General features: G+C 36.7%; 2 protein-coding genes across 7 annotated transcripts in view; both read left to right on the top strand.

Annotated features, from left to right (window-relative positions):
* spata7 (spermatogenesis associated 7) overlaps positions 1–5,463 on the top strand; it is a 28,679-nt gene extending 23,216 nt beyond the window's left edge. Inside the window, exons 12-14 of one of the 5 annotated variants that reach the window (XR_015512922.1) lie at positions 1,165–2,408; positions 3,189–3,762; positions 3,944–5,463. Coding sequence is in view for 1 of the 5 variants with exons in the window: in XM_087290061.1 (XP_087146187.1) it covers positions 1,165–1,572 (408 nt within the window). In the remaining 4 variants the exon portion in view is untranslated. Of the gene's footprint in view, positions 1–1,164 lie in introns of all 5 variants that reach the window. The other 4 variants (XR_015512920.1, XR_015512921.1, XR_015512919.1 and 1 more) reach the window with 4 other exon arrangements.
* Positions 5,464–9,816: 4,353 nt separating this feature from the next.
* ptpn21 (protein tyrosine phosphatase non-receptor type 21) overlaps positions 9,817–24,591 on the top strand; it is an 80,343-nt gene continuing 65,568 nt past the window's right edge. For both annotated transcript variants that reach the window (XM_087289857.1, XM_087289856.1), the window contains exons 1-3: positions 9,817–9,970; positions 14,860–15,157; positions 21,826–21,995. In XM_087289857.1, coding sequence (XP_087145983.1) covers positions 14,978–15,157; positions 21,826–21,995 — 350 coding nt within the window. In that variant the 5' untranslated portion in view covers positions 9,817–9,970; positions 14,860–14,977. The remainder of the gene's footprint in view (positions 9,971–14,859; positions 15,158–21,825; positions 21,996–24,591) is intronic.

The following is a 24,591-nucleotide window of genomic DNA, read 5'->3' as shown; positions in this document are numbered from 1 at the left end:
TCTCTGATCACGGGTCATAAAGATGTGTGTACAGTTGTACTGTTTCAGACAAAATCTCTTCAAAGTGGTTCATATTCAACTCAAATCTGTTGCGGCACCGCTCGCACTCTTCGCTCGAGTCTCAAAAAATGGCCTACACACCGCCAGCCGAAATCATGCCGCGCGCACCCAAAGCGAACCTTCGCAAACTCCTCAATGACGTCACATTCGCCGTGCGCACTCAAGCGAACAAGCGGATGCGTCGGGTATAAACCAGGCTTAACAGGTAAAAACAGTCCTGGAAGCTATCATGCATATTAATGAAGTTGCACCGCATACAAAATAGAGCGCGCTGATTGGTTCAAACCAAGTCTTTCTCATGAATGAATGCAGCACACTCAGAGACATCACAAAGTACTCCCAGGTACAGTCATCCAGTCTACACGCTGGAGTACACACAAGGATCTAATTGGCGTGACGCAGCTTAAAAAATTAGTTTCAAACCGAAAGAACGAATTTGCTCGAAATAATTGCAAAAACAACCAATTTTCACTTTTTTGTTTAATATATGTGTCCTAATAGTGTTTATAGCAGTGTGTGACACATATAGGACTGTCAACAGCTCAAAACATGTGTTTTAGTGTTTCGTGACCCTTTAAACTACGCCTTTGTTTGTTGTGAATACACGCCCTCTAGTGGTGAAACCATTTCAATGTGGTCATGTCATTAGCCTAGAGCAGTGGTCACCAAACTTGTTCCTGGAGGGGCGGTGTCCTGCAGATTTTAGCTCCAACCCTAATCAAACACACCTGAACAAGCTAATCAAGGTCTTACTAGGTGTACTTGAAACATCCATGCAGGTGTGTTGAAGCAAGTTGGAGCTAAACCCTGCAGGGACACCGGCCCTCCAGGACCAAGATTGGTGACCCCTGGCCTACAGTATGAACATTTCCTGTTTGTGGTCAAACCATTTTATAACAGTAACAAGAGGCAATTCAATCCTAACTTAACGTTAAAACAGCCGTCATAACATTATTTATCAAAATGTGGACTTTTTTGAACTCTCAGAAGCTATAAAAATTCAAAATGTAAACAGGGAAATAAGTTGGGACCACAGTTATTGTTTACATCCCTCAAAATGGTCTGTACATACAATGCTTTTAAATTCTCCAAAATTCCCAACAGAACAAAATGCGCCACCTTCTAGATAATCTTCAGGACGACCTGCAATCTCCCATTTCTGTCCCCGTCACGTCACTGTGCACAGAACAATCCCACAACCCTTCACAGCTGAGGAATAAAGCGTCAGATGACGTGGATGATCTTCTTCACAGAGTGTTTGATGAGGAGCGCAGACATACCGAGGCTGTTTATCCTGCAGTATCGCCTCACCATAATGAAGACAGCGAGTTCTCTCTGAATGATAATCCACATCTCACCTGCGCAGAGGAGAATCCCAGGAGCGCAGAAGATGATAATGAAGTGCTGGAGCAGGTGGAGGAGCTCAGAAAAAACATGGAGGAGTGCTTATCAGTGTCCGAGACTCTGAAGGAGCAAACTAGAGGAGAGATCAGCGATGGTGAGGAGTTTTAATTCAGTGAGATGTTTGGCAAAAAGCGCTACACCTTTTTAGCAGCAGGTTTTCAGATGTTCTTTGTTTACTTTTTGTAAAGGGTTTTCTATGCCAGTATTTTTAACATGCTGTGTGCAGTATTTAATACTTCCCATGATGTTTCTGCTTGTGTTTGAGCATTTATTGATTATGTAATGTTCAACATGGGCTCATTGGGAAGATGTACCTCAGTCTACATTTCTGGAGAGCGTGAATTATACTCTCTGAGGTATGTTTGGCTTTGTTTCGCCTGTAAAAACTAACGATATGGGGCTGTATGACACTAAACCAGACGGCTTCTGTTCCTTGTCGCACTACCGGCTGACTGCTCACCTCTGTGTGGACGGCTTTTCCTATGATATCAGTATGCCTGGTGGCTCGCTGTGTACGATGGCGGACTTGAGATGCGGATCGGAGCGTGTGTGATGACAGGAGTCCAGCGAATAATCTTCGGAAAGCAGGTAAAACAAAAATAAATAAATAAATAAACAACAGGGCGAGAACATGGTAAAAAAAAACCCCATCTAAAAACGTGGTAAAATCGCGCTGATTTTCCTTTTGTCTACATCAGCTGTTGAAAACACTATCGGTTGGGTTTAGGGAAGAGGGTGGGTTCAGTCAGTCAGTCGACAGCAAGCCAGTCGGCTTAAGAGTTGTGTGTGTTGTTGTGCCCCCTGGTGGATTTACGTGAGAAGAGCACGCACAAATAGCACACGAGATCAGCAAAAAGCGCACACAGCGGCCTCTGGCTGATTCGTGAAAACAAAAACTGAGAGGAAACATACCTCAGAGTACATTTTTCACACTCTCCAGAAATGTAGACTGGGGTACGTATTCGCAATGAGCCTGGGTTGGTAATTTTAGCGATAGTTTACCCAATATTTAAAATTCATGACAAAAACGACAACAAATGTTTTTATGTTGCTTTAACTCAGTTTAATCAGGCTTCAACTAGACTTTTGAAGTCTACATTTCTGGAGAGCGTGAATTATACACTTTGAGGTATGTTTGGCTTTGCTCCGTCTGTAAAAGCTAACGCTACGAGGCTGTATGACACCGGCGCCGATCGCTTCTGTTCATTTTCATGCTACCGGCTGACCGCTTACCTCTGTGTCGATGGCTTTTCCTGTGATATCAGTTTGCCTGGTGGCTCGCTGTGTACAACGACGTACTTGAGACGCAGATCGGAGAGTGTGTGATGACAAGGGTTCGAGTCCAGCGAATAACATTCCGGAAAGCAGGTAAAACAAAAATAAATAAATAAACAACAGGGTGAGAACATGGTCAAAAAATAAAACATTCAAGAACGTGGTAAAATCGCGCTGATTTTCCTTTTTTCTACATTAGCTGTTGAAAACACTATCGGTTGGGTTTAGGGAAGAGGGTGGGTTCAGTCAGTCAGTCAGTCAGTCGACAGCAAGCCGGTCGGCTTAAGAGTTGTGTGTGTTGTTGTGCCCTCTGGTGGATTTACGTGAAAAGAGCGCGCACAGACAGCACACGAGATCAGCAAAAAGCACAAACAGCGGCCTCTGGCTGATTGGCGAAAACAAAAACTGAGAGGAAACATACCTCAGAGTACATTTTTCACACTCGGCAGAAATGTAGACTGGGGTACGTATTCGCAATGAGCCTGGGTTGGTAATTTTAGCGATAGTTCACCCAATATTTAAAATTCTGTCATTTCTCACGCTTCACTGTAAAAATGTAATGACAAAAACGACAACAAATGTTTTTATGTTGCTTTTACTCAGTTTAATCAGGCTTCAACTACACTTTTGAAGTCTACATTTCTGGAGAGCGTGAATTATACACTGAGGTATGTTTGGCTTCGTTCCGTCTGTAAACACTAACGTTACGAGGCTGTATGACACCGGCGCCGATCGCTTCTGTTAATTTTCATGCTACCAGCTGACCGCTTACCTCTGTGTGGATGGCTTTTCCTGTGATATCAGTTTGCCTGGTGGCTCGCTGTGTACAACGGCGGACTTGAGACGCAGATTGGAGAGTGTGTGATGACAGGGGTTCGAGTCCAGCGAATAACATTCCGGAAAGCAAGTAAAACAAAAAGAAATAGATAAACAACAGGGTGAGAACATGGTCAAAAAATAAAACATACCAACGCTATCAGTTGTGTTTAGGGAAGAGGGTGAGTTGGGTCAGTCAGTCGGCCAGTAAACCAGTCAACAGCAAGCCGGTTGGCTGAAGAGCTGTGTGTGTGTGTTGTTGTGCCCTCTGGTGGATTTATGCGAGAAGAACATTCAAGAACGTGGTAAAATCCCGCTGATTTTCCTTTTTTCTACATCTGCTGTTGAAAACACTATCGGTTGGGTTTAGGGAAGAGGGTGGGTTCAGTCAATCTGTCAGTCAGTCAGTCGACAGCAAGCCGGTCGGCTGAAGAGCTGTGTGTGTGTGTTGTTGTGCCCTCTGGTGGATTTATGCGAGAAGAGCGCGCACAGACAGCACACGAGGTCGGCAAAAAGCACACACAGCGGCCTCTGGCTGATTCGCGAAAACAAAAACTGCGAGGAAACATACCTCAGAGTACATTTTTCGCACTCTCCAGAAATGTAGACTGGGGTACGAATTCGTAATGAACCTGTGTGGGTAATTTTAGGGATAGTTCAACCAAAAGGTAAAAATGTAATGGCAAAAAGACAAGACAACAAATATTTTTTATGTTGTTTAAACTAATCAGGTTTCAACCAGACTTTATAAGTTTAACTTAATATTTTAGTCAGTTTGATTGATGTAAGTTGAGATGACTTAAAGTTCATTTGTTTAGCTAAAAACTAAATTTAAGGCAGCAAGAATGTTTTTACAGTGTTGTCACAATCCTGTTTTAGTTTCTGAGTTCTACATAATTGTTCATGTTGTACCAACACAAATTATTAAGTTAGCTTAATTGTTTTCACAAATTGAAGTTGACTGATAATAAAACAATTAAGTTGTACCCTTAAAAAATCCTAAGTATTGTGTTAACATTTTTTAATCATTTTGGAGTGCTCTTGTAAGCACAAAAGAAGATATTTTGAAAAATGCTGAAAACTGTAACCATTGACTTCTATAGTATTTGTTTTTCATACTATATTTCTAGCTTTTTCCAAAATATTTGATTCAATTTTTAACAAACAAAGAAACTCATGAAGATTTGAAACCACTTAAGGGTGAGTAATAGAGTAATTTTCATGTTGTGGTGAACTATCCTTTTAAGACTCCAGAGCCATATTACTGATTTGTTTGTGACTTAGCTCTACTTTGTTTACTGGAGTGTTTATTAGTTTGTGAATGATATAACATACAGTTGCAGTGTTCAATTCTGGTGTAGATACAGTTTACTTTAACTGGAAGATGTGTAGGCTTTATTATTAGATATGGATATATGTATTTAGCCATAATATATTCATAATATAGACAGTATTGAGGAAAAACTACATTTCTGATAAAAAAAGGTTAAATCTTCTGTTTCCTATTGGCCATTTGAAAACATAACTATTAAATGAAGAAATAATTAAGTTAATAAATTAAACTAAATGAAAGCGGTGTCTAAATGTAATCCAGCCTACTGTTGATTATTTTCTGTTAGTTTACAATTATAGAAAGTGCAGTATTGATGTTGAATAATTTAGTAAATGCATGAAAGCTGTCTTTAAATATGGTTTAAACATTTCAAGCTTTGTTACACTGAAATATACAATATTATTAATATAATTTACACTGTTAGATATCACTGCTTTAATTGAGGGTTTTGCATTTTTTCTAACTACTGAGGAATGAAAAACTTTTTGTACTGTGATTTTTATATTCTCAAATGATTTGACTATTGTATTTTAATAATATTGAATATAAATAATAAATAAATGCTGTCGCAATCACATCCGGCTTGTTTTTTTTTTTTTTGCACATTTAACTAAAACATAATGATTTAAATCGCATTATCTTGAGTTAAACGAGCAATAAAGTGTCCTGTTACTTCATTCAGGGCCCTATCATACACCCGGCGCAGTGTGGCGCAAGGCGCGGCGCAATAGTCTTTTGCTAGTTTCAGCTTGGCGCAAGAGTCGCTTTGAGGCGTTGCGCTACGCTGTTTAAATAGCAAATGCATTAGCGCTCATATGTGCGCCCATAGGCGTTCTGGTCTAAAAAGGAAGGCGTTCTGAGGTGCACTGCTGGCGCGTTGCTATTTTGAGAAACTATAATAGATTTTTCATTAGACCAAAACTAACCCGGTCTAAACTCCAGCACAGAGTTGCGCCTCACTTACACACCGCTTAATACACACAAGAGAGCAATAGGCAAATATCTTTACATATGAAAAAATTAAATATTAAGGATATATATAGGATATAATAAGAATAGATATAGAATATAAATATAAAGCATTAAAATATTACAAAACATATTATTTTCTAGCCTTCATAAATATGAAAAATCACTGCTTTTATGTCTTCTTCATCTCAGGAGGCTATTTCAGTTCATTCATAACAATTTGCTTTTGTATAATGTTATTATTATTAGCAGTATTATTTATTATATCCATATTTATATTTGTTTTATTAAAAACAAGCTTAAATTTGCCCACCTGTCAGGTTTTATACCATATGGGGTAAGGCAGGTGTATTGGGAAATAACTCAGTATTTTGACCACACTTGGTCATTATTGTTCAATCATTCATTTGCTGGAAATTAGAACTGAATTTAGAAATAGTTTTGAAACGAATATTTGCGCTTAACAAACAAAAGTATTTATTTATAGACTAATTGATGTCTGTGCATAAAGGTTTCCCTATCCAAGAGCGAAAGTGAAAGTAGATCCATTATCTCTCATTCTTACGCAGTAGATGCTCTGTTTAACAATTTGCTAGTGAAATGCTCATTTTTTCCACTTAGACTTACTTTGCGTCCTGTAAATAGCGAATGCGCTCTTGGCGTGACGCAGCTGACTCTTAAAGGGAATGGGAGATGAGACTCTGATTGGTTTATTCTCAAAACACACCTATAACTCATTAAGAAAATAAACTCAACCCTTTTAGACCATGCGCCTTGGCGCAAAGCAGATTATCCCGTCCGTAAATTAGCAAAAATGCGTTCTGACACGCCCTGAAAGCATTTGCGCCCTGCGTTTTGCGCTCTGAGCATGGACTGTCAAAATAGAGCCCTTAAAGTTTAAGATAACATGACAACACTTTTGTCTTATTACAGACCCAGAAACCCTGGCTATTATTATAGTAATATTGAAAATAGATAATAAATAAATGCTGCTGCAATCACATCTGTCTTATGTATTGCACATTTTAATCAAACAAAATGATTTGAGTTGCATTGTTGTACGTTAAATCAGCAATAAAGTGTCGTGAAACTTCATTTAATGTTTACCAGATAACAGGACACACTCATGACAACACTTTTGTTTTATGGCTTTATTATAATGGCTATAAGTAGCCATAATATTACTTACAGCCAGTATTAAAGAGTTCAATTGTAAACACTGTTATATTTGATTGATAATTTTACACTGTAATGTATGACTGGTTTAATTGAGTGTTTGGCATTGAATGAGAAACATTTTACAGTGTTATTTTTATATCCTCAAATGATTTGACCACTGAATTTAATAATATTTCATTTAAAATATTAAACAAATGCTGTTGTAAACACATCTATCCAGTTTTATTGCACAATTTATTAAAACATAAGGATATAAATTATTAAATTATTATTAAAAATTATCAGGATTTAGCATTATCCTGAGTTAAACGGGCTATAAAGTGTCCTCTAGCTTAAATTAAAGGTGAACAGATAACATAACAACGCTTTTGTTTTATGACAGACTCAAATACCCTTAGATTTTATTATAATAATATTGAATATCGATAATAAATACATGTTGCTGCAATCACATCTGGCTTGTTTATTGCACATTTTAATCAAACATAATGATTTAAATTGCATTATTATAAGTTAAACGAGCAATAAAGTGTCCTGCAGCTTCATTTAAACCTTAACAACATAACAACGCTTTTGTTTTATGACAGATCCAGAAACCCTGGGTCTTATTATAATAATATTGAATATAGATAATAAATACATGTTGCTGCAAACACATCTGGCTTGTTAATTGCACATTTTAATCAAACATAATGATTTAAATTGCATTATTGTAAGTTAAATGAGCATTAAAGTGTCCTCTAACATCAAATAAAGTTTAACAGATAACATGACAACACTTTTGTTTCATGACAGACCCAAATACCCTTAGATTTTATTATAATAATATTGCATACACTTTCTGAAATAAAGGTACATGAGCTGTCACTGGGGTGTTACCTTATTAAAAAGTACAAATTTGTACTTAAATGGTCCATATTAATACCTCAAAGGAGCAAATTAGTACCTAAATAGTACAAAAGTGTTCCTATTAAAATTGGGTACTATTATATATTTTCGAGGTACCAATACTTAAGTACAAATGTGTGCAATCACATCTATCTTGTTTTTTTTTTGTTGTTTTTTTGCACATTTTATCAAAACTTAATAATTTAAATCGAATTATGTTAAGTTAAACGAGCAATAAAGTGTCCTGCAGCTTTTATTTGTAGTTTTAACAGATAACAGGACACACTTATGACACTTTAGCTTTATGGCTATATTATAATGACTATGTGTAATCATATGATTTATATTATAGCCAGTATTGAAGAGTTCAATTGTAAACACTGTTATACATGATTGATTCAATCGAGTGTTTTGAATGAGAAACATTTTACTGTGTTATTTTTAAATTCTCAAATGATTTGACTTCTTTATTTTAATAATATTGAATATAATTAATAACTGTGTTTTTAATCACATCTGGCTCGTTTATTGCACATTTTATTAAAAGATAATGATTTAAATCGCATTATCTTGAGTTAAACAAGCAATAAAATGTCCTTCAGCTTCAGTTAAAGTTTAACAGATAACAAGACAACACTTTTGTCATATGACAGACCCAGAAACCCTTAGGTTTTATTATAGTAATATTGCATACACTCTCAGAAATAAAGGTACGTGAGCTGTCACTGGGGTTGTACCTTTTTAAAAAGTACACATTTGTACCTAAATGGTTGATATTAATACCTCAAAGGTGCAAATTAGTACCTAAATAGTACAAAAGTGTTCCTATTAAAATTTGTTGGTCCTAATATACATTTTTGAAGTACCAAAATGGACCCCTTAAGTACAAATTTGTACCTTTTGAAAAGGTACTACCCCCGTGACAGCTCATGTGCCTTTATTTCTGGTATAAATACATGCTGTTGCAATCACATCCATCTTGTTTTTTTTTTTTGTTTGTTTTTTTGCACTTTTTATCTAAATATAATGATTTAAATCAAATTATGTTAAGTTAAATGAGCAGTAAAGTGTCCTGTAATTTCAATTAGTAGTTTAACAGATAACAGGACACACTTATGATGACACTTTTGCTTTATGACTTCATTATCATGGCTATATGCAACCATAATATCATTTATATTATAGCCAGTATTGAAGAGTTTAATTGTTAACACTGTTATTGATAATTTCACTCTGTTATGCACGACTGATTTAATCGAGTGTTTAGCATTGAATTAAAAACATTTTACAGTGTTATTTTTATATTCTCAAATGATTTGACTACTGTATTTTAGTAATATTTTGTTTAAAATAATAAAAAAATGCTGTTGCAAACACATCTGGCTTGTTTATTGCACATTTAATTAAAATATAATGATTTAAAACGCATTATCTTAAGTTAAACGAGCAATAAAGTGTCCTCTAACTTCAATTAAAGTTTAACAGATAACATGACAACACTTTTGTTTTATGACAGACCCAGAAAACCCTCAAGAGATCGCTTATCACTGCAAATACTGAGAGTTTCACTGCAGTTATTATTATTCACGCGGCTTTATAGCGGCTGCGCTCATTCCACGCATTCCACGCAGCTGACGTCATGCGTCCAAGCGCAGCGTGAATCTTCAATTTATACATCTTATTTTACTTTAAATAAAATCCGAGCGCACTATCATATTCCAAAAATATCCAACGCTAATCATACGCGGTCCTAATCGAAAAGCAGATCTCAAAGAGTCGGAGAAACTGAAACAGATGTTACGATTCCTGCGCGGAAGTGAGAGAAAGTAGAGCCGCGGATGAGCCTATTCCCGGTCACCTTTCTTCTGGCATCCCGGAGGAAGTGACGCAGCCAGCAGGAGTGTGACCCGAGGAACCTCAAACATGCGTCAATCCCGAAAAAACAAACTCCACCAAATGGCGGATTATCTCCACAAACCGTAATTTCTCATCCACAAAGTATTAATGTTGTGATTTAAGGACATATCCGATCAGATAATTCAGCAGGTAAGCAGCGGAGAGCAGTTTAAACGACTCTTTTCCATAGTTTTACTCAGAAGTGTTAGCACCGTTAGCTAAGTCGCGCTCGTAAACTCACAATTTAACTCCAAACGCATTTATTTTTTATATACCTTACGGGTTTGGATGTTTAAATGCGAGTTTGGAGACTTTAACGTCTTAATTTGTGAAGTGTCTGAGTCCAGTATGTGCGCGTGCGGTTTTGTGGTCACTTGTTGCTCCATAAAAAGTTAGTCAGACATTTTTGGCGTTTGTTTATATCCCGTTAATACGCATTAAATGCATCTGTATGTTGACTCGAGGGCAGATTTAGGGGATTTTATGTACTTTTAGTTAACAATACACTTGTTTTTGGAGATTTGCGGATTTAAAAGGCCTAAATCACGCTCCGTCTGTTATTGTTTTGTTTATGTTTACTCTCATTAGTTTCATTGTGACGTTAGTCACATTGGAAAATTGTCATATTTATGATACATCTTTTAACAATTTTGATATTTCGTTTTTATTATAAATCTATATTTGCATAATTACACATAAACGTAATCTTTTGAGTCGGTGTAATATTTGAGCATTTGCTTTGAATTGTGAGTTGAGGTAAAGATGGTTTTATATTTGCACAATCAGACTTTCTCCTTAATTTAATTAAAAAAATAAATAAAAATCGTGAAATCAGATTATCAGCCAGTGACTATCAACGTATGTTTATAGTCAATTAAATGGTGTAAAGTTGTTTAGAACAGGGGTTCTCAACTGGTTTGGCCATGGGACCCACATTATATGGTCATTAAGCCGCCACCCAGATTTTTAGGAACTACATTACAATTTTAGAAATAATAATTAATTTGTATTTATTTGTTTACATACACAATAGTGACTGATAAATCATAAGAAAATCACCAAGACTTACAAATAAACTATATTTTATTGCTGTCATTTAACAAAATTAAAATTATAGAAGTATTACAAAGTAAAAACGACAAATACTGTAAACCAGGGGTGTCCAAACTTTTTGGGCCGAGGGCCAGATGCAAAAAAACAAACGTTGTCGCGGGCCAAATTTTACATACATCACACAGACACGCATATATATATATATATATATATATATATATATATATATATATATATATATATATATAAATACAGTTGAAGTCAGAATTGTTAGCCCCCCTAAATTATTAGCCCCCGTTTATTTTTTCCCCAATTTCTGTTTAACGGAGAGAAGATTTTTTTCAACACATTTCTAAACATATTAGTTTTAGTAACTCATTTCAAATAACTGATTTATTTTATCTTTGCCATGATGACAGTAAATAATATTTGACTGGATATTTTTAAGACACTTCTCTATAGCTTAAAGTGACATTTAAAGGCTTAACTAGGTTAATCAAGTTAACTTGTTAAGTTAAGGTAATTAGGCAAGTTATTTTATAACAGTGGTTTGTTCTGAAGACTTAAGTGGCTAATAATTTTGACCTTAAAATGGTTCATAAAAAAAATTTTAACCGCTTTTTATTCTAGCCGAAATAAAACATAAGTCTTTCTCCAAAAGAAAAAAATAATATCAGACATACTGTAAAAATGTCCTTGCTCTGTTAAACACATTTGGGAACTATTTAAAAAAGAAGAAATAAATCAAAGAGGGGCTAATAATTCAACTGTGTGTATATAGATAGATAGATAGATAGATAGATAGATAGATAGACAGATAGACAGATAGACAGACAGACAGACAGACAGACAGACAGACAGACAGACAGACAGATCATAACAAGAACTGCTGCTTAATTGAATGCATGTAATAGCGACACCCGGTGGTTATTTTTTGAATTACGTTCATTTTTGTATAGCGGGCCAGATTCTATTGATATTTATAAAAAGCCTCGCAGGCTGCCAAAAAACTGATTGCGGGCCGCAGATGGCCCGCGGGCCGTAGTTTGGACATGCCTGCTGTAAACAGTGGTTAGGGTAAGGATAGGTTCAGTTACCATGAACTAAACTGTTAATAAAACATGTTGTCTGGTTTCTAAATGTCGTTATAATTTAGAACGTTTCTTGCTCTCTTGTGAGTCTCTTTAAGTCTTTTTTGTCGTCAATATATGTAAATCCACAATTTACAAATTCAGGGTCGTACTTGCGCTTTGACATATTTGTAACTATAATTAAATAAAACTTCACATGTCAAACGGTACTGTTGTCGTGCACGCATTTCAAAATAAAAGTCAAAATAAGTTAAAAATTAAACTTTTGTCGCTGTTTAGACCACACGCTCCGCGACCCACTGAAAATGTTCCCGCGACCCACTTTTGGGTCGTGACCCACCAGTTGAGAAACACTGGTTTAGAAGTCATACTCGCATGCGATTTCACACCGAATATTCAAAGTAGCGTGGTGAACACTATAGGGAGCACGTCTCAAGTTGTCACTGAATAAATGTACAAATATAAAACCAACTTCACTTCAATATTTTCTTTCAATATGTGTGTATGACTGACCAACTGATTCAAAACAATTTAAAAATGAATCTTTTTATATCTTAAACTATTTGACCGTGTGTGTTTGTTTATATTTCTAAATACTAGGGATGTAACGGTATCAGAATTTCACGGTACGGTAATACCTCGGTATGAATGTCACGGTACGGTATTTATTGAATCATTTACAGGAAAAAACAAAACTTATGAAAATACTCCAAAAAAGTGCCAAAAGTGTCAATGACATACAAATTAGCCATCTATCTGTAAGCTTTGAAACAGGAACTTCAATTTGAATAACAAAAAAATATTAAACCATGTAAAAAAATAAAGTTTCAATTTAGTATTGTTGAAAACTCATCACATTCAACATTTAATCACTCACTCACTTAGATAGAGATGGGTTTAAAGGAAAATTATCATATAAATATAATCTGGTAAAAGCTGGGATCTCTGGGTATTTACAATGTCCCCTGCAACAGAAAAAAACCCTCTCATTTGGGACTGAGGTTTCTGGGACAAGAGAGATATGACTTGGCCCAGGTTGACAGCAGTGGGTAACGTTGTGCATTGTCTTTCCCCCACTTGAGAGGACAAGTGGATCTGTAGCGACAACAGACCACAAGGGATGATGGTCAAGCATGGGCTGATGGGAATTGTAGTTTTCGCTACCTCCCGTTCGCTTCATTCACCTGAGCAAATTTTCTCAGAAGACCTATAGTTTTACCGAGTCATGCGAGTACGGTAATATCGAAAAAAATTAATATTGCGGTATGACGGCATTTACAATACCGTTACATCCCTACTAAATACAGATTAATAAATGCATTATCTTTAACTTGGAGTATATTGATTATTAAATGCAGCCATCAGCTTGATAACCCAAGTTAGTATTTCGTTTATAAAAAAATCCTTAAATTTAAACATTTATAATTGTTTATAAGACATCTGTGACAGGCTTAAACTAGTGTATAGATGTTGTTTATAGAGCACTGACAAAGTAAACATTATATAATTGTTACTTAATGATTGGCCTAAAGTTGGTTTTATATTAGAACGTTCATTCTTTTACCTTAATATTATAATTTCAGCATTGTTCACAGTCAAATAAATAGACACTGTATCAGTCAAAAAAAGCTGGTTTTATATTCGCATATTTTCTTTTTTTCCTTAATATAATTTCATAAAAGTATTATTTGCAAATTCTAATTAGTGAAATCATATTAGCAGCCAATGACTATCAAAGTATAACATTGTTCACAGTCAACAAAATAGTGCTAATGTTTTTTAAGTCATACTTGCATGTGATTTCAGACCGAATATTCAAAGTAGCATGGTAGACAATTTAGGAGCATGTCACTGAACGAATGTGTGAATATAAACTGACTTAGCTCAATTCTTTTACAATTTTAATATATTTTTTTTAAATAAATGTATATTTGCGTAGTTCCATATAAGAATAACACTTTTTGAGTAAGTGTAAGTATTGGTTTGCTTTGAATTGTGTGAATTTAGGTAAAGTTGGTAAATTCAGATTTTTTTCTTTGCTAATATAATTACAAAAAAGTATTATTTGCAACTTTTAAATAGGGAAATAATATAATCAGACAATGACTATGAAAGTACGACATTGTTTGCAGTCAATTAAATAGTGCTAATGTTGTTTTGAAATCATTTCTGACCCAATATTCAAGGTAGCGAGTGAAGTAAAGTTGGTTCTATATTGGCACGTTCATTCATTTAACCAGTTAAACTCTGCTGCTATTTTGGCATTTCCGCCTGGATTTTGCCTACCCAAATTTAAAAGCTTCCCAAATCCACATGGAGAGATGTAAATGCAAACATTTGGTATCATTAAAAAAAAAAAAAACTTTGAATTTTCATAAAACACTATTGAAAGTGTTTAAAATACCTGTATATGTTGTCTGTGTTGTAATAAACACCTAAAAAATATTTAAAAATGATAAAAAAAACAGGTGTTTATTATAACACAGACAACATATACAGATATTTTAAACACTTTTAATAGTGTTTTATGAAAATTCAAAAGGTTTTCTTTAAAATGATACCAAATGTTTGCATTTACACCTCTGCATGTGGATTTGGAAAGCCTTTAAATTTGGGTAGGCAAAATCCAGGCGGAAATCCCCAAATAAGAGCAGAGTTTAACTGGTTAATGTTCAATTAAAGGAGATTTTGAATTTAGTCGCCCAGCCCTACTTCTCTTTCTTTTGTAAAATTTAATAACATTCTTTATTTGTTTGTGCATGAATATTGCTTATTTTAAACCCTGTTATCTGCAGTTTTATCAGGAAAGCAGATAAATAGTGAGCGCTTGGGCCGTTAGTATCTGCAAATGTCACTGCTAATCTGTTTTGCTGCTGGTTTGTCTTGATTATCCAGGCACTCATGTGTTTGTCTTGTGGAGCCCTGTATAATCCAGCACCTCTCCATGGATTAAGCGCAGAGGAAAGCTGAATCGAATCGTTCTGTTGGAGGAAGGTCGCGGCGCGGGTTCAACATGCCCCTTCCGTTCGGATTAAAGCTCAAGAGAACCAGGAGATACACGGTGTCCAGCAAGAGCTGCCTGGTGACCCGCATTCAGCTGCTCAATGGAGAATACGTGGAGTTCACGCTTTCGGTGGAGAGTACGGGACAGGAGTGTCTGGAGGCGGTCGCGCAGAGGCTGGAGCTACGCGAGGTAGGATTGGTTGTTTTCTGCTGCTAAGGCATCATGTTGGTTTAATCGGGTTGGAGTCACCTTAACACAGCATGGGCGTGTGTTTATTTTAGCTCGCTGGTGCCGTCTGGAGTCTCGGCTATTCTAGGACTGCCACCAAAATGCTGTCAAACACACTCAATGCATCTGTGCTGACAATTTAGGAGTGAGTGAGTGAGTGAGTGAGTGAGTGAGTGAGTGAGAGAGAGAGAGTGAAAGTGTGTGTTTGACAGTAGCTTTGAGAGTGTGTGTGTGTGTGTGTTTAGTGTGTTTAAGATAAAGAGTGTATATGTTTGAGTGAAAGTGTGTGTGTTTGTGTGTGAGCGATTGTTTGTGTCTTTGTGTGAAAATGTGTGTGTAAGAGTGTGAGATTCAATGTGCGTGATAGTGTGCGCACACGTTTGTGATTTTGTTTGTGTGCATGTACTGTGCGTGTACGTTTCGAGTGTGTGTGTATGCACTTGTGAGTGTGTGCGCTAGGGGTGTAACGATACACTCAGCTCACGATACGATGTGTATCACGATATAATGTTCACGATTCGATGTGTATCACAATATTTGGAATAAAAACTGAAAATTTAACTGAAATGCAAATTTTACCAAGTAAACTATTTTTTATGTATTTCTTTTGTTTCAACTTGTTAAACTGAACCTTCTTTAAGAAAATAAATTAAACAGGCCTGTCCCTGGAAAATAAAACAATTTAAAAACTTCTTATAAAATATTATTGAAATGACAGAGACAAAATTAAGGAACAATTTAAGTAAAGGTGCAAAAAAAAAGCTTTCTATTCAATTGAATTTAACAGTAAGAGCTTAAGGCTTTGCTTGGTCACTTGCGTTTTTTGTGTGCAAAAAAAAAAATCCACATTTCCAGGTATTTAATTCATATTTAATTAAATTCATTTGGAGATATCTCTAATTACAATTGTGACTAGTCAAAACTCATTTAGAGATATCTGCAAATATTTTTCAATGGAAGTCAATGGAGGAATATGACTAGTCATAATATATTTGCAGATATCTCCAATCTGATTTCGTACTAGTACAATTGTAATTGCAGATATGTCTAATTGTCATTCTGACTAGTCAAATTATAATTATGACTAGTCAAAATATAATTAGAGATATCTCAAAATATATTTATGGATAGTCGGATCAAAGGTTTAAATGCTAAAACGGCTTGCCATACGCGCGCGTCTATCATAGTCCGCCCTCTGTAGTAGCAGCTCACGGTCAGCTCACGTCATGTGTGATTTTGCGGCCGCCAATACATCATTATATGAAGACAGAATGATATTTTAGGCTGAATTGTACCTTATAAATACAGTATGTGACTCTTTCAACACCATTAGGAGGTATCCATGTCGCTGTGCAAAGTATGTAAATCACTGGGATGAGTTTGAAACTTCGGCTATGTTTGACCCAGTATGCGTGTCAAAAAGCGGACGAGTCTAAAGCAATGACTGTACAACCGAAATGTTGCCAGACGTCTGATTTTGAGAGGATGAGTCGTCCTTTATTTCAGCTCCACTCATTTTGGTCTGCTAACATTACTGCTGCTGGAATCTGAACTCTCGTGCGACAGCAGGTGGAACGTAGCTCACTTGCAAACAGCTCAACTAATAAGAGAAAACGGACGTCATATCGTAATCAAATCGTCATAACGCCACGATGCATATCGAGACATTTTTGCATCGCAATAAATCGTACAACGATAAATCGTTACACCCCTAGTGTGCGCACATTTGTGAGTGTGTGTGCGCGCACTTGTTTGTGAAATTGTGTGTGCTCACATTGTTTGTGTGGGTGGGTGTGTGTGTACTGTGCATCCACGTTTCGGAGTGTGTGTGCCCATGCACTTATGTGTAAGAGTGTGTGTGTGTGCACTTTCGAGTGTGTGTGTGTGTGTGTGTGTGTGTGTGTGTGTGTGTGTGTGTGTGTGTGTGTGTGTGTGTATGCGCACTTGTGTGCGAGATTGTGTGTTCTCATGTTTGTTTGTTTGTGTGAGTGTGTGTGTGTGTGTGTGTGTGTGTGTGCGCGTTCGCGTGCACGTTTCTAAGTGTGTGTGTGTGTGTGTGTGTGCGAGATTGTGTGTGCTCACGTTTGTTTGTTTGTTTGTTTGTGCGTGCATGTGTGCGTGTGCGTGCATGCATGCACTTATGTGTAAGTGTATGTGCGTACATTTGTTAGTGTGTGTGAGATTGTGTGCTCACGTTTGATTGTGTGTGTGTGTGTGTGTGCTTGCACTTCATTATAATGCTGTCAGCTGCTGTTGAAGTCTGATAATTTTTAAGCAATCTTCCGTCAATTTTAGATCAACATGGATGTTTAAACATGATGGAAGTTTCTTAACAGCCTGCAAATGTACTGTTGCCTTTACTGACATTTACTAGTACAGAAGGTGATAGGGCTGCTGGATTATGGGAAAAATCATAATCACGATTATTTTGGTCATAATTGTAATCAGGATAATTCAAAAGATTATCAGTTGAAGTCAAAATTATTGGCCCTTCTGTGAATTTTTTTCTATATAAATATTTCCCAAATGATGTTTAACGGAGGAATTTTTCACAGTATTTCCTATAATATTTTTTCTTCTGGAGAAAGGCTTATTTGTTTTATTTCGGCTTGAATAAAAGCAGGTTTAAATATTTTAAAATCTATTTTAATAGCGTGATATTATTAGCCCCTTTAAGCAATATATAAATGTTTGATTGTCTGCAAAAGAAACTACTGCTATACAATAACTCGCCTAATTACACTAGTTAAGGCTCTGAATGTCACTTTAAGCTGAATACTAGTGTCTAGAAAACTGTCTAGTAAAATATAATGTAGTCATCATAGCAAAGATAAAAGAAATCAGTTATTAGAAATGAGTTATTAAATCTGTTATGTTTAAACTCTTCTTTAAGCATCTTCACTGTAAGAAAAAAACTTTAGCTACAAAAGTCCTTCAGTCAAGAGCAGTGAGGGATTTTCTCCTTTTGTTGTTTGATTAATAATAAAAACAGTCAGCCGCAGGAATATTGCGCACTGTCACTTAAAGAATAGTGCGGCTCTGATATGGTTTCTCTTTCACATGTCTTTTGATCCTCAATTTGTTTGTTTATTACACAAATGAGGGTTAATATGAACAATCACTAAACATCGCGCTCTGACACAAATGTGCATGTATTTGAGCATTAAAGCGCTCACATTAAGATGGCGCTAGATGTGTGTGTGCTCTGCTCGTCTCCGAGCATGTCCGAGTCCAAGCGCGGCACGCACACACACACACACACACACACACACACACACACAACATGTGCTCTTTCACGCTTTTAAAAATATGAATGATTCGAACATACATTATTGAATGATGAGCATCCCGTGCTGCAAACGTTACATTCGAAACCGGATTTTCAATAAATTGCACAGCCCTAGAAGGTGAAGTGTATTTTTCAGTAGAGGTGGGCATCTGTAGGGACCTCACTATTTAATCTTATCCTGGGCGTCACGATGCGATTCCAAAGCTCTTATATCTGTCCAACTTTTCAAATTTCAAAGCTTTGTTCATGATTACATGCTATGTATGCCTTTCTAGCCGATAAAACGTATTTTTTCCTTCCGCTTAGTGCTGCTCGATTATGGGAAAAATCCTAATCACGATTATTTTGGTCATAACTGTAATCACGATTATTCAAAACGATTATCAGTTGAAGTCAAAATTATTCATCCTCCTGTGAATTTATTTTTATATATAAATATTTCCCAAATAATGTTTAACAGAGGGTTTTTTTTTTTACAGTATTTCCTATAATATTTTGTAATATTTATATTATTCATATTTATAATATTCATATATTTATTTGTATAAATAATCACTAAACACCGCGCTCTGACACAAATGTGGATGTATTTGACCATTAAAGTGCTCACATTAAGATCGCGTTAGATGTGTTCGAGGCTAAGCGCGGCGCGCGCGCAAACACACACACACACACACTACCTGTCCGAGGCTAAGCACGGCTTGCGCACACACAACAGCACGTGCTCTTTTGCGCTTTTAAAAATATGAATGATGTGCATCCTGTGCTGCAAAAGTTACATTACAGCACACACTTTGTCATTTTCATGTGGAACTGAGCTTTGCAGAGGCAAAGACTTTTCACACGTGTACAACTGGAAGGGGGGCGGTACGTGATGGAATAATCGTTTATCTCGATTAATAGTTTCTCATAATCGTTAAAAGTCGAAATCGGATTTTCGATTAATTGCACAGCCCTACTTCGGCTTGGTCTCTATTCCAGGAATGAACCGCCAACTATTCCAGCATATGATTTATGGAGTGGATGCAACCAGCTGCAACCCAGTACTGGAAAACACCCATACACACATTCACACACAAACTTTTAATATGTTTTGGTCCGATAATAACCAGCTATAAAAAACACGACTGAATGTTTTGAATGAGGAGCTGTAATGTAGTCGTGGTTGGATGAATATTGGTGTGGCGCCCTGCCATGGAAGAATGAATGTAGCGGAAACCATGGTTTATATAAATTACTTGCATAAGGCCAATGGCTTGCAATTTATTGCTTTTATTGCCACTACATCTGGTAGATGCACATTTTCACATAACATATATTTTTTCCCTGTGCACCTATCAGTGCTTCAGGTCAGCATAGTTTACTTGATTGATAGTTCTGCCATCTTCAAATATTTATTTTCGTAACAGTTACACTCATTGGCCACTTTATTAGGTACACTTTACTAGTACCGGGTTAGACCTTTTGCCTTCAGAACTGCCTTAATCCTTCGTGGCTTAGATTCAACAAGGTACTGGAAATATTCCTCAGAGATTTCGCTCCATATTGACGTGATAGCATCACCCAGTTGCTGCAGATTTGTCGGCTGCACATCCATGATGTGATTGTGAATCTCCCATTACACCAAAGGTGGTGACTGTGGAGGCCACTTGAGTAAAATAAACTCATTGTTATGTTCAAGAAACCAGTCTGAGATGATTCATACTATATGACACACACACGCTCCCTCTACAAATCTGACATGCACAGAATCTAAGCATATTTAAATTTCTCGAAAACATTTTTTGAATGTTACTTTTTTATTGTATATATATTGTATATATATCTTAGATTTGAATGATTTAATTTGTTGATAAATTTTTTTAACATTTACATTAACATTCTTATTATGCCTTGTGAAACTTGTTAAACTGTTACATGCAGTAAATAAAAATAAAGTTAGGCTATTATTAGGGCTGGGAGATTTGGCAAAAAAATTAAATCTAGGTTTTTTATAAAGTTTGACCGATTCACGGTTTCGATTTTGATTTTTAAAAAAAATTTTATTGTGTTACTAGTCTTCTCAACATTACAACAACATGACTGAAGTAACATTCTCTTTATAAGTAACTTGAAAAACCATCTGGTTAAGGAACATTGTATTTTTAATGGCCATGTCATACAAAAATCGGTCAAGGTGTAAATAAATGTAAAACAAATTCACGAGTTAAATAGCTTTCCTGAAGATTTGAATAAGAAATATTTGTGTAAATATTGCGCTTGCAGGAATACAGAGGTATTTTTGCTAGTTTTGCTGAGCCTAGGAAAGATTGGCTGTCAGCTCGGCTTTGACTTTGTCTTCTGATTGAATGTCAGGTTGTAAAGCTGCTGCCTTTTTCTTAAAAAGATACAGTGGAAGTAAAGGACTGAACATGGAAACTGTAAAGTCTAATTTAACCCAATGTGTGAAGTTGTGGATGTATAGCAGGAGCAAATACAAGTACCTGATGTGTGTCTGACATAAAATAATATATTTAATCTATTTTTCTTTTCCCCCCTTTTAAATACCGATCATTTGATGCGCTTTGCTCCACTCTCTGTATTATGCTGCCTGATCTGTCTGGTTTTCAACTAGGTCCGCTAAATGACGTCATGGGGGCGGGTACTTTCATTTTCACTGCTACAGTCCCTCACCCCTACTCGTGTTCAAACCAAAAGATCAGCGCGGTTTTTCACATGGCAGGTTCTTACGTCCTTCATACATGTTGAGATGGAGTTTATCGACTTGATGAGGGAATATGTCTTGACAATTCACACAGACGTGACTCAGACTAATGCAACAAGTAAAATCCTACATGTCTTCACGCTTTAACAGGCAGTCAAGCAGGTCGCACACCAGAAGCACATGACAGTTTAAACTATCACACACCAAACGCGCACATTCGCATGTTATTTAACATGAAACGAATCAGATGGCGCTCTGTGGCGCACTGTGTGTGTATAGAAACCGGTTTAGAATTCTAAAATCCATGGCGCTGCGTAGTGCTGCGGAGCGCGTTGCCGAGAGGCGCTTCTGGTGTGCTTCCTGCTACATACAGAGAGTGAACCAAAGTGCATTGGTGTCATTATAATGTATTAAATGTATATATTTTTTAAAAATCGCGATTCTCAATTTAATATAAGATTAAATCGTCGTCAAAACGTAAATTCGAATTAATCGAAAAAATCAGAAAAATCACCCAGCCCTAGCTATTATTATTATTATTCCACCTTCATAAAGCTGATGTATAGTTAAACACATGAATGGTGTTCCTCCTCATGCGTGTGTTTTCTCGTGAGTGAAATTGTGTTCATTCCACAGATAACGTACTTCAGCCTGTGGTATTACAACAAGCAGAACCAGCAGAGATGGATTGATCTGGAGAAGCCGCTGAAGAAGCAGCTGGACAAGTACGGACTGGAGCCCACCGTTTACTTTGGGGTGGTGTTTTACGTCTGCACCGTCACCCAACTACAACAAGAAATAACCAGGTGAAGGAAAGGATTATTGCTGCGTCCCAATACACCTTCTACTGCGTCCTAAAAGTATAGACTTGTTTTTTGTAAAGAAGAAGTACATAGATTTGAGTGTGTAAGCACTGGGATAAACTACCTTCTCGATAGCAGAGCATTATGTTGCTTAGTTACACTCCCTGTCAATCATCTTGTCTCATCATAGTTAATAATTTCATATTTAATTTCCTGCGTTATTGCAGATTTAAGCAGCAGGTTAATCTGGCATGCAAGAGTAAAGGCAGAATCTGCTGATATTTTTTGCTATTTCTGTGCAGAATTTTGTAAAAAAAAAAATCAACAGATTTATGCAGAATGATTTTGGAGAATATCTGTTTCCTTGTTTAGTGATTCACAAGTGTTTTGGTTTTATTAACGGAGGTTAATTGCATTATGGGATGTTTGTCCATGCTTTTGATGTTGAAATGTCAACTCTACAGTTTAACAAAGTGACTTTTATTGACATTTTAGTAAATAATATTATGTATAAGAAATTATATATAGAGAAATAAGTCTGTAAAATAACACTTATTTTAAGCCAGTGCTTTCACATTTGGTTTAATTATCTGGACCGTACCCAAGTTCGATTGCCCCCCCCTTGCCACCTCCTCGGTTGGTTTGTGTTCACACTGTCTTTTTTCCTTTGAACCCCGGTACGCTTGCATCATTGCGCTGCTGTTTTGTTTACGGTCGTTGCTAGGTGACGGTGATGCAAGCAAGTGCCGAAATGGAAAGACTTCCGCACATCGCGGCCATTCTGCTTTTACTGAATCCTCTAGTTTTGGACATACAGAAAGCGACTCGCGTCCATCTGCCGCAAAACTATTATAACATTCAGAACATCACACAGTGTCTGCACAAGTTGTTTTTGGAGTAGACAAGCAGACATCACTGTGTTTGCCCTAGCTCAGTGCCACGCACGTCACCAAGGTACGAAACGTGACACACACACGCACACACGAACAAACGTTATGAAAATGTAGTCGGCGGTTCACTTCCGTTATTTGGTACGATTGCAATCACATCTGAAGCGAACCGTACCAGAGTTCACATGAACTGTACCCCAGACCACCTCTTTCAGGCGGACTCGGGTATGGTTCACGGGTGCGCACCCGAGTATAGAAGACACGTTCACACTAGAGCTGCACAATTAATCGTTAAAAGATCGCAATCTCGATCGACCCCCTAGATCACAGGTGTCAAACTCCGTTCCAAAAGGGCCGCAGCTCTGCACAGTTTAATTCCACCCCTATTTAAACACATCTGATCAAACTAATTGAGTCCTTCAGGCTTGCTAAAAACATACAGGTAAGTGTGTTGGAGCAGGGTTGGAACAAAACTATGCAGAGCTTCGGCCCTCCAGGAATTGAGTTTGACACCCCTGATCTAGATGATCTTAATCCAGCATTTTTACGATTCTGCCAATCATATTTTCAAGTTCAGGAGAGAAGAAAAGGCGGCTGCACGAGTCTGATGTTGTTGAATGAGTCACATACTGTATTCATAAGGTATAATTCACCTAAAAATGTCATTTTTGTCTTCATATGATGTTTTCGCGATCGGGAACTTACACGTGACGTGAGCTGCTGACTGTGAGCTGTTATCACAGAGAGGGTGCGCACGCTTTACTTAATGATAGACGCACCGTGTCTACTTTAGTGAACAGAACCTGCATATGTTGCGAGTAACAGGTAATGCAGTTGTAAATAATATTCAGTTTGTGGCACAGAGTGATCGTTTAAGAGCCGCGCGCAGTATGAACAAGCACTTAGCAGTCAGAATGAAACTGAAAGTGTGCACTTCATTTAAATGATCATATCGCATTTTAGAGTTATGATTACGACAAGAATTTGATATGTTTTTTCTTTCATAGCGAACACACAGTTGTGCATGATAATAAATGTTAACAGTGTCAGTAAAACTACTCTAGCCTATATATTGTTGAATATAATCCAGGGTTCAACGCTAAGGATTTTTTCTACTGGCCCAATCGGACCAGTGGTTCAGATTTTTACTTGCCCTGCCAATATTTTCACTGGCCCCACCAAAAAAAGTTAATTTCTTAGCCACAAATAAAAAAAATGTGCCATAATGTTTGTAAATATAGAATTTAAATATTTCAAAATTTTTAATAAATGTGTAATGAGCAAAATTCTAAGTGTTTTGAAACAAAACATGGCTGAAGACTTGCCAAACTGATGGCAAACTGTACAAAAGATATCTTTTTTTTTTTTTTAGTCGTGGTGTACCCTCGTATATGTCTGCATTCCAAGATGTTAGAAACAAATGTTTTCCTTTAGCATCATCATTTGATGTCATCGCCATGTTGCTGTCTCTTCACTGAACTAATAACGTGCTCACAACATCCAATCAGATAAAAAGAACTGAGAAGGTAGCATTTGAAGGCTTGAAAATACGAACTCAATTCTAAAACTTTATTTGCACGCAATTGACAAATAGTCACAGGCAAATTAAACTTTAGTAACAAGGAAGCAGTGGCCCAATCGGGCCAGTAACTATCCTGTCTACTGTCCCGAGCATCTCACACGCTGGCCCCGGGCCATCGGGCAGTCCT

Source organism: Danio rerio, chromosome 17, assembly GCF_052040795.2.
Source record: "Danio rerio strain M-AB ecotype USA chromosome 17, GRCz13ab, whole genome shotgun sequence".
Lineage (NCBI taxonomy): Eukaryota > Metazoa > Chordata > Actinopteri > Cypriniformes > Danionidae > Danio > Danio rerio.
This window is presented reverse-complemented; position numbering and strand designations above follow the sequence as displayed.